The 10967-nt window shown below is 37.5% G+C and overlaps 1 protein-coding gene across 1 annotated transcript in view; it reads right to left on the minus strand.

Moving 5' to 3' along the window:
* Window positions 1-3105: 3105 nt before the first annotated feature.
* Window positions 3106-10967, minus strand: part of LOC132151635 (meteorin-like protein) — a 10824-nt gene continuing 2962 nt past the window's right edge. The window contains exons 2-4 of the mRNA XM_059559894.1: window positions 9333-9721; window positions 5216-5275; window positions 3106-3979 (exon numbers count right to left, since the gene is read on the minus strand). Of these exons, the coding sequence (XP_059415877.1) occupies window positions 3666-3979; window positions 5216-5275; window positions 9333-9721 (763 nt within the window). The 3' untranslated portion in view covers window positions 3106-3665. The remainder of the gene's footprint in view (window positions 3980-5215; window positions 5276-9332; window positions 9722-10967) is intronic.

The following is a 10967-nucleotide window of genomic DNA, read 5'->3' on the forward strand; positions in this document are numbered from 1 at the left end:
ATATACATATATTTTTTTTAACATTAAATAATACCTTGATGTGAGTTTTGGAAAGTCAAAGAAACACTTTGGATTGGACTGTGGATTTTTTGGGGGAGAAAACAGGAACACAAAAATTATATTTTTTGTAGTTTCTGCTCATCACTATGAAAGTTTACCCAACTATGACAACAAAATGGGCCCATTTGCCAGATGATTGGTATTATTTGTACTTATTTTGTCTTCTGGGAAACTTGCAAATATCTTATAGCTTCTGAAGGGCAGTGCTAAATAATAATAATAATAATTATAATAAAAAGATAATTCGTTACTCAGAATCATCCTGTTCAAAAGTTTTCACCCCCCACCTTTAATGCACCGTTTACTTTGTGCATTAGTAAATGTTTGCAGCTTTTGTAATAGTTGTGTATAGTCCCTCAGTTTTCCTCAGAGTAAAAAAAAAAAGGATCTTAAAACCATAGTCATATTTGAAAATGAGTTCTGGAAAAGTAGCTGGAAAACCAAACAATGTGCAGGAGCTGAAGGACTTGTCTGAAGAGCAGTGGGCAATTTTAACTCAGGAAAAACAAAAGGCTCATGAACAACTATCCATATACAACAGTATTATGTATTAGCCATATACTCTCCCCTCCAAAAGTTTTGGAACAGTGAGGCCAATTCCTTTATTTTTGCTGTTGACTGAAAACATTTGGGGTAGACATCAAAAGATGAATACGAGGCAAGAGATCAACATTTCAGCTTTAATTTAAAAGTATTCTAATCTGGATCAGATAAACACAATTTAGAGGATAGCACATTTTGTTTGAACCCATTACTCATGTGACCAAATGTATTGGAAAATGTGATTGACAGTTGTGTTTTGTTGCCCTGGTGTGTCCTATTATATAGATTATTCAAACAATAAATAGCACTGAATGTCTGCGCTCAGTTTCAGATTTGGATTTTGCTTGTGCAGAGCATTTAAAGCTAGACATGTAACCAACATGAAACCCAGCGAGCTGTCTTTGGGTGGAAAACAATCAATTGTGAGCTGAGAGAAGATGCAGAATCAATCAGACCCATTGCACACACACATTGGCCCTAGCCAATACAACCAGTACAATCCCTAGGAAGAAACAACTGGTGTACTAATTAACAGCCCTTGAACAGGTAGACCAAGGAAAACATCAGCAGTTGATGACAGAAACATTGTGACAGCTGTAAAAAAAGACCCCAAAACAACTTTTAGTGACATCAATAACAACCTCAGGAGCGCAGAAGTGAAGGTATCATAATCTACTGATCACAGGAGACTTCATTAACAAAAGTACGGAGGCTACACCAGAAGATGCAAACCACTCAATAGGAGATGAGCCTCAAAAATTCTGGACAAAGTTTTATGGACTGATGAGACAAAGACTAACCTTTACCAAAGTGATGGAAAGGCTAAAGTTTGGAGAAAACAAAGGATCTGCTCATGATCCCAAACATAGAAGCTAATCTGAAACAAAGTGGAGGTAATGTCATGGCTTGGGCTTGCATCGCTTCTTCTGGGACAGGCTCATTAATCTTAACTGATGATGTAACACATGACAGAGGCAACAAAATGAACTCAGAAGTCTACAGAAACATTTCGTCTGCCAATTTAAAAAGATGCATCCAAACTGATTGGGAGATCCTTCATCATACAGCAAGATAATGACCCAAAACATAGTGGTAAAGCAACAAAGGAGTTCATCAGGGGCAAGAAGAGGAAGGTTTTAGACTGGCCAAGTCAATATACAGACTTAAACCCTACAGAGCATGCATTTTACCTGCTAAAGAAGAAACTGAAGGGAGTAACCCCCCAAAACTGAAAAGAGGCTACTGTGAAAGCCTGGAAAAGCAACACAAAAGAAGAATGAAAAAGTTTGGTGATATCAATGGGTCACAGGCTTGATGCAGTCATTGCAAGCAAAGGATTTGCAACTAAATATTAAGTCTCATTCACCTTAATCTAGTTTAAGTCAATTTGTTCCAATACTTTTGGTCACATGATCATTGGGTGGGTACAAACAAAAGGTGGTATCTTCTAATCAGATCCAGATGTGAAAACCTGGAAATAAAGGCTGAAAAGTTGATCTCTTGTCTCATATTCATCTTTTGATGCCAAACCCAAATATTTGCAGTCTACAGCAAAAAGTAAGGAATTGGTCTCACTGTTCCAATACTTTAGGAGGGGAGTGTTTACATTTTTGAATGAAGTACAATAGTTGTCATAAATTCAGCTATTATTTTGTCTTGAAGATTATGTATTATTATGTACCCTGATTTTGCAGTGTACGTAGTACTAAATGAAAAACAAATGATTCCTCTTATTTTTGCTATTTTAAAATGTTGAAGATTCTGCAAAGTGTATTAAGTTGTGAAACTAATACCTCAAATCATCAAGCATCACTATTTGCTCAGGATTTTGAACAAACCAGCGATTAGTGAAATGTTTTTGGATTCTGAAGGTGCACAGTGAAAAACTCTTTGGTTTCATAGAAAATTCTTGGAACAAAATATAACTGAACATTACAAACAGGTTATTAACCAAGTTTCCGATCTGTAACACTTGAAAGCTATGTTGTTCCTTTTTTGTAGAATGACCGCAAAACTTTCTGTGGAACACTAAATAGATATTTTGAAAAATGCCAATTTTGCAATTGTGTTTCACTGATATTTGAAATAACATGAGGACCAGTAAATGATGACAGAATATACAGTATATATATATTTTTTGTGAACTCTCCCTTTAAGCATGTACCATATGCAGCACTGCTTGTGTTACGCACATTAATGATACTCTGAAAGTGTGTGGTTTGTAGAGGAGAGGTGTGATATTACTTTTCTAAGTAATCTGCCTTACAATTGTCACCTGGTGGATGATAATAATAGTTAGAAAAACACCTCACACAGTTACACTGAAAAATGATTCAAGCCATATCTAGAGATCAGAACATCATTCATACTTTGGGATGAGCTCTTGTGCATTTAAAACAGTAAACAGTGACTATATAGAAGTAATAAAAATAATTTTTGGAAAGTTCATAGATTAAGAATTTCACAATAGATGGAAGTGTAAGAAAAAAAAAAAACGGCACATTATTTGATTCCAAAGAGAAAAGAAATCATTTTAATCCTTGGAAAGACACATTTGCAACTGAACAGCCTGAAGACAAAACACAGGCAGGAATTGCACTTCAAATTTTCTTAAAAAATTAAAATTAAAAAGCAGGCTTTTTCATCAATATATTTCTGTCATAGAAACAACTGCAAAACTGTACATCAAGCTTTTTACAAAGCATTTGGGACTTCCGTTTTAGAATGTTCTTTTCACATTTTTACACATTCATCAGCCAGATCTGCTACATTGTGACCGCAAGAAAAAAAAGAAAAGAAAAAAATATCAGTCTTAAGACATATCGGGAGAAATCGGCATTGGTTTAGTTAATTCAAGTCCAACTTCGGTTGTCTTTGCGGGATGTTTTGAGAGCATGAGTCACGTCTCAGGCAATGCTGGGACAGCAGGTTTCTGCATCAGTATTGCAGTCTATATGATTTAAACTCGATTTCTCTCTGCAGACACAAACAGAGACAGACAGCTGCTCGCAGGGTCACAGTTCCTCACGATGGGGCGGACCGTGTGGTTTCCTAAAAAGAATTCAGTCTGTGTCCAAATGACATGGGTTGGTCCCTTGCTGCTGTGCGTCCTGATACACCCTAAGGAAGTCCTTGTACCGTGGAGCGCAGCTGAGCCAGGCCTCTCCGAATCGCACCGTACCAGTGAAGAGGAACTCGCCCTCCCCTGGTTTAACCCCACACTGCCTGGGCATCTTCACAAAGCCTGTCCAGCGTTTAGCCCGGCCGCCCCCTGACACAAACACTTGTGTCTTCTGTCTGTAAAGGCGACTTAGGGACACGGTGACAGAGGTCTGGTCCTCCTCCTCCGCCACACCAAGAATACTGCCCCGCGCCACTGTAGAGAGAAAAAATAAAACAATGTAAGAGATAGTTGTTTTTTTCTTCTCTCCATACTGACTACATTATCCCTGGTCAAACAACCCTCAATGCATATGGGTTCCCATTTTAATGTATAGCACAATGGGCCAACAATCTTAAAAGATTTTAATGGGAGATTTCTCTTGACATCATTTCTTAGGAAACACTTTATAGCTTTGGCTTTAAAGACCAATTCTCACCAATTAGCCTGTTTCTTATGAGCATTCATGTTATTTGCATATTGGCTGGTTATTAGTTACTTATAAAGCACATATTAATTCCTTATTCTGCACAACCATATTTTAGATTCCTTAATCCTATCCCACACCCAAAGCTGAACAACTACCTTACCATTAATTAGCAGCAAATTAGGAGTTTATTGAAACTGGAGTTGTAGTTAATAGTGAGAATTGATCCCCAAACTAAAGTGGGACCATTTCTTATTATGATGAATTTTTGATTCCAACATAAAATGCAAACTACGTCTTTAAGAGCACGTCACCAATAGGACCACGCCCATATGAGAAAGTAATCTTTTTAAGTTTTAAATAGGTAAGTAGAGGTTGAGTATAGATAAATATTACAATTTAATATAACAACTCTCTTTAGTTATATACTATTACTAATACTGGAGTGCTGATATGATGTGAAAATGTATGATATTTAAAAAAAATATTAGCAATTATCAAGTTGTATCAACAAAATGAGTAAAGTTTGCAAGTCAACTTTGATGTTGCCTTGAGAATGCCTAGTCTTATCTAAAATAGTTAGATTTAAGATGGATTTTGAAGAGCCTCGACTCAAACTTTGTTAATTTATTCTTTTATTATTCCACTGCCCTATATCTCACATTTATAAACACAGATATTAGTTCTATGTGAATGTTTATTCTTAAAATACTCAATTATAATAATAGGATTAAATCCATGAACAAGGCTGTCAGTAAAGTATGGAGCTAATAGGGCCAAATATTGGCCTATTAACTGTGACTGTGGTCCATTTATCAGTCTGTAGTATTCTTAAGAACCAAATCCTGCAGGAATTTCAGCTTATTCACTAGGACCTTATTTGATTCTTTGAAGAAACTTATTTGATCCCATCAAAGTATTCGTGTAACTCAACAGATAAGACTTTCAGACTGGTTCCAAATCTTATTCACTTTGATTTTAAACTTGTGATTATCAAAAACATTTAAAGATGAGACTTGTCTTACCAAAGTCACTGGTGCATACAGCCAGCAGGGCCTCCGCATCTGTACAGGGTTGGCAGGGTGCTGTAGAGAGATACAGAACAACAAAATCAGACCAAGCACAGCTAACGCTTGATGGTAAAGCAACAGTAAAAACAATAACGTGCATAAGTTTTTTTTTGTTTTTAATCTTTCTAACAAAAATCAGCACACTGATCTATCTACACCCGCCACGTGGACTTTCAAAGACATAATTAATTTCTGCTGCAGATGTTTATTTATTGAGCATGAAGAAGCCAACTTTATCGTCACGGTTTGTCGGCTTCTAACCAAACAGAAATGCGGGGTGGCCTGCGAGAAAAGGCTCCTCATAAAAAAATAAAAAAATAAATGGTGGAGAGGAGGGAAACATCTCGACCCTTCCCCCTCTAAAAAAACACTGACAAACACACGCCGTGTCCTCACACCCCAACGCAAATGAGATCCAGCTGAGAAGAACTCCAACAAGGAGCAGAGACTCCAAGGACTAGTAGCTCTTGGTCCAAAAAAAAAAAAAAGAAACATCCAGTGGAGCCCATGTTTCACCTGTGCCAACAACCTAGAGTGAGTCCCATAGCGACACTTGACAAGAGACAAACACTCTGTTGCTTTTAGGTGGTCGCAGAGTCCTGTAAGGCAATCAGTGTAACCTAAACACTGGCAGCACCGTGTCGGCTTTGATCAGCATGTTTCACTATCTAAATAAATCAGGCCACAGTTTTGTGGCTCTGGGGTCATTACAGCCCCCACAATCCAGCATATTTGTCTGGAGGGTCTCTACACTCACAGGCTTGCAGGAAGGAGCGAGCGACTGGTTGTTTCAGGTGGCTGGGTGGAGGGGTTTATGGGTATTTTATGGGTAGCGGTCTGTGGGTTAGGGCAGGTGTGTGTGACAGGCAAAAGTTTAGCTGTCGATGAGTGCAAGTGGATTGAGGGGCTTTAAAAAGTCTTCCAAAACTTTAACAACTACAGTAAATGTGGGTGTTAGCTGGCGGTCCAAAACTCGTCACCACAAGATTACATTGTTCTGGGTGGGAACAACAAATTGCAATGTGGTTGCTAAGGTATTTTGTTTTTTAGTGCATTGTGATGCAATTGTTAAAGGATATTCTGGTTCATACCTTTAAAATGCAACAACATTGTCGTAAATTGTCGTATGGTGCCTGACACCCAATCTACACTGGAAGCAAGTCACAAATAAGAGTGACAAACAAGTGTCCACGATAAAACAAACAAACAAAAAAACAAAAAAAAAGCAATACAAAAACTGTAATATTGTGAAAAATGTTGAACATTTAAAATAAATGTTCTCTATTATATTATAATTCAAAATGTAATATATACCTGTGATGTAAAGCTACATTTTCAGTCTAATTGCCCCAATCTTCAGTGCCACAATGTCTTTCAGGAACCATTCTAATATGCTGATTTGCTGTGCACAAAACATTTTTTATTATTATCGAAGTTGTTGTTTTTGGAAACAGTAATACATTTTTAGTTAGCCTACACTTTATTTTAGGATGTGGTTATTACAGTGTAATTACCCAAATACAGAGTATTATTCTGTCTGTACAGGGCATGAAGAGGCAACGGTGTAAATACTATTAAGTAATGTACAATATAATATATTATGCATAATATGCATAATTTACTGTTATTATTTACGGTCACATTTTATTTTAAGGTGCAATTCTCGCCATCAAGAAGACTTGTCTTAAACTCCTAATTTGCTGCTTATTGATAGTTAGTAAGGTAGTTGTTAAGTTTAGGTATTGGGTAGGATTAGGGATGTAGAATATGTACTTTATAAGTACTAATAAACAGTCAAGAGTTCTTTGATGAATAAGCCACTTTTGAACAATTTAAGGTGCAAGGTAGGAATTCATTTCTTTTAAAACATTAAATATAAGACATGTTATTAACCATAACAAAACTAAATCAATCCCATTATAAAATGTATGCACTGCTTGTGCATCAGCAATGGCTGTTTACAGTGTAGGCTGATAGACTGTTTAAATAATAGCATCTAGATTTACTGGTATCACTGTAGATTGGGCACAACCATGGAAAATGGGCAAAATAACTGGTCCTATCAAAACCCGATCTGCTGAACCTGACCCTTATGAACCTACCTACCCCATATGAGCACAGTAGGACTTGTCTGTTGAGGAAACTGTGGTTGAAGGAGAGCGGACCAGAGGTCGGCTGTGTTGCAACACAAGAAATATCGCACCACCAACGGGGCCAGAGGTCATCCAGGAATCAGCTTCACAACAGCTGGCAAACGCCAAAGCTTCAAAGCGGGTGATCGTTCAGAACGCTAGGCCTGGCAGAGGTTTGATGTGAAGCGTTAACCGCTGCCACATCCTGAACACTAAAGCTGCGCTTAAAAGCTTTGCGGTGGATCACATGCAAAAGTTTAAACAGAACCGCTGGAATGGGCTGGCATCTGAGTCAGCAGCCCTCACTGCCCTGAATTAATGCATCGCTGCTGGGATCGCAACCACTTCACACACAGGCTGGGCAAAAGGGGAAGATAGTGTCCCTGCTACATCTGGTCCCTCTGCATTCCATGCTAATGGAGAAAAGATTCATATGCAACTTTGCCTGCATCCCAACCACTTCAGAGAGGCGGAACGAAAATTAATGAAGGAAAAAGTGAGGGAGGGGAATCCAGAGAGAGAGAGAGGGGAAAAGAGGAAGAGGAAGGGAGTAGGGAAAAAAAGATGGAGATAACATGTCCTCCCAACAGCTGGACTAAAACACATTCCACAGTGATGGAAAGCAACTCAATTCCAGCACAACAGGTCAACATTCATGAGGTGAATGCGAAAAAAGCCAAAAGCTTGGAAAAAGGAAACCAGGTCACCTTACAGATGTGCACGCTCAGATCGCTGATGCCACACAGTCCCAAAACACAGAAACTGTTTAAAGCTTCTCTGCTTTATACTGTATCCATGCCTGCAAAATACAGTTGTTTATCAAAGCCAGTTTTACATGGCAGTTATGAATTCATACCCCCCTGAGGGGGGGGGGGGGGGTTGGGGGGGACACACTGAACAATACTTTTGCTTTGTTTGGGAGAGGAAACTGACTTGTTATATGATGTATCTAGACTGCTTCAGGCCATTCAGCTCTTCGGTTTTGGCAGGTGCACTGCTTGAAATGTAATTTCTGAAAGGAGGCTGAATGTTTCACGTTTTCCCGGTGTAAAATCCCCACGGGGTGCTTGTGAGGTCCCGTTGAGAGACTTACACTATACATCCTGGAAAACGCAGTCGGTATTTAACGCATGGAAAACAAGGTTCAAATCAGTATCGCTTTCCAGAGCAAATACGAGCACAGATCCACCATCTCGGCATCACAGAGGGGAGGACGTTTCCTGAGGTAAAGATATCATCTGTTGCTGGGCATGAAAACATTGGCTTCAGATCGCATACTTTTTAAAATAACATACCCTTGTATTGCGTGCATTGACAACCGTGTACCTAAAAACCCTGGAGTCACAGATATTTAATAATGCTTTTTGCTGAAAGAAGCAATTATTAGTGAAATTCAATAGAAAAGGAGGGTACACCTAAAAACAAAAACTGTTATTTTTTTAATTTGTAAAAGTTTTTCTTTAAAGAAATTAATACTCTTATTCAGCAAGGATGGCTTAAATTGATCAAAAGTGACAGTAAGGACATTTTTTATGTTATAAAAGATTTCTATTTCAAACAAATTGAGCAGTAAATCAGCATATTATAATGATTTCTGAAGGATCAAGCGACGCTGAAGACTGGAGTAGACATAAAACTGAAATATTTTTTATTTCACAATATTATTGTTTTACTGTATTTTTGATAAAATAAACACAACTTGGTGAGCTTCTTTCAAAAACAAAAAACATTAAAAAAAAAGACTTACTGTTCTTTAAATAATCCAGGAAATAATAATTGGATTTTTAGTTGAGATTGTTTTCTGTTTTACATATTAACAAATTCTATTCTACTCCTTAGATTTGGCAAAAAACATGCACATTTCCATTTCAGGAAATACATCACATGAAAGAAAACTGTGCTTGTCAAGCAAGTCTTTAAAGATCAAGAGAACCTCATACCAGATAATGACTGTGGATCTGCTGCTGGTCTGTGGTTGACCAGCTCGTACTGGAAGGCTGTGATTTTTCGGCTGATGTCCCTTTGAGGCACTGCCTCGATGAAGAGCGCCCCGTCCTGGATGCTGAAACAATGCACTTTCCCCTCGGCCTGATCTTCTTCACGGAGGAACAGACGCAGTTTGCCCAGCCGGTCCAGGTAGATGTGGGTCCCGCTGGACTCTTTAGAGGGCTTGATGCAGACGGAGAGAAGAGACGCCGCTGGGGACAGTGTGTTTGGCCGCAGGTTGACAATGATGGCTCCTGTGGGGTAAAGCCACTCCAGAAACCCCTGGGCGCAGCGGAGATACACCTGTTCCACATCCCGAGTGTGTCCCTCATGAGTCAGCCCGCTACAAGAAAGGAGAAAGGAGATATAAGCTCGGTTCCAAGACCAACCCTACTTTATATGACAGAATTCTACTGAAACTGAACCTTGTAAGTAAATAAACTGAAAATAAACTGAAACTCTCTGCATAGGCAGCGTTTTTTTTTTTTTTTTTAGGTTAGGTGATGTGCAATATACATGAAAAAACACAATTTTGTAACATTTTACAATAAGGTTTTATTTGTGACCATTAGTTTACTGCATTGAGTTTAATTAATGTAGTTTAACTAATGAAAAATACATCGTAATAATATTAGTCAATGTTAATTTCAACATTTACCAATACATTTTTACGGTTTAATTTGTAAACATTAGTTAAGGCACTGTGAACTAACATGAACATTTATATTTTTACTAAATAGCACTTTTAATGCATGCATAAATGTAAACAAGTGAGACCTTCTTGTTAAGTGTTAACCACAACTTAATGATGTGCGTAAAACTGCTTTAGATTAAATAAATTAACTATGCAGATAAGAATTTAATTTATTTAACACAATATTTATTTGAAAATATTTATACAAAATATTTGCCGTCTCGGATTTGGAACAAATACTAAACAAGATACAGATTAGTGGCTGAACGATACATATTTTTTTTGTTGTTGGTGATGGCTCAACATTATAGGCAACAAGGTGTCCAATGGCTGATATAAAGTCAATACACATGATATCACTCCACTTATTAAAAAGTAAATAAAAGTATAGTGGTCTCTAAAATTTTATTTTTTATATTTATAAACTGTATAAATTTCTTTATACAATATTTACTAAAATAACTGAAAAAAAAAATCTTAAAATGAAATCAACTAAACAGATTTATAGTACTTAAAATAGCAAGTTCTTCTATGTTTTCAAAAATAAAAGAAATTTGCATTTCTTTTAACATTAACTACTTTCTAAAAACACACTATTGATCTCAAAATCCAATCATCAGTCGAAAGATCTCAGTCCCTGTCCTACATTTGCTTTGTTTTTTTTCCCGTAATCTGTTATAATCTGATGTATAGAATACAGAAGATGATCTAGGGCCAGATATGTTTCATCACAACTATAAAACCATCAAAAAAGTTGGCACTGATAGCCTTGTGGTTTGTGCATCGACATGTAGCGCAACTACGCCTCCAGCAACCCGAGTGTGATTCGAAATCCTTTGCTGATCCCGCTATGCTTTCCTGTCAATTCTCCACTATCCTATCAAAATAAAAAGGC

Source organism: Carassius carassius, chromosome 1, assembly GCF_963082965.1.
Source record: "Carassius carassius chromosome 1, fCarCar2.1, whole genome shotgun sequence".
NCBI classification, from domain to species: Eukaryota; Metazoa; Chordata; class Actinopteri; order Cypriniformes; family Cyprinidae; genus Carassius; species Carassius carassius.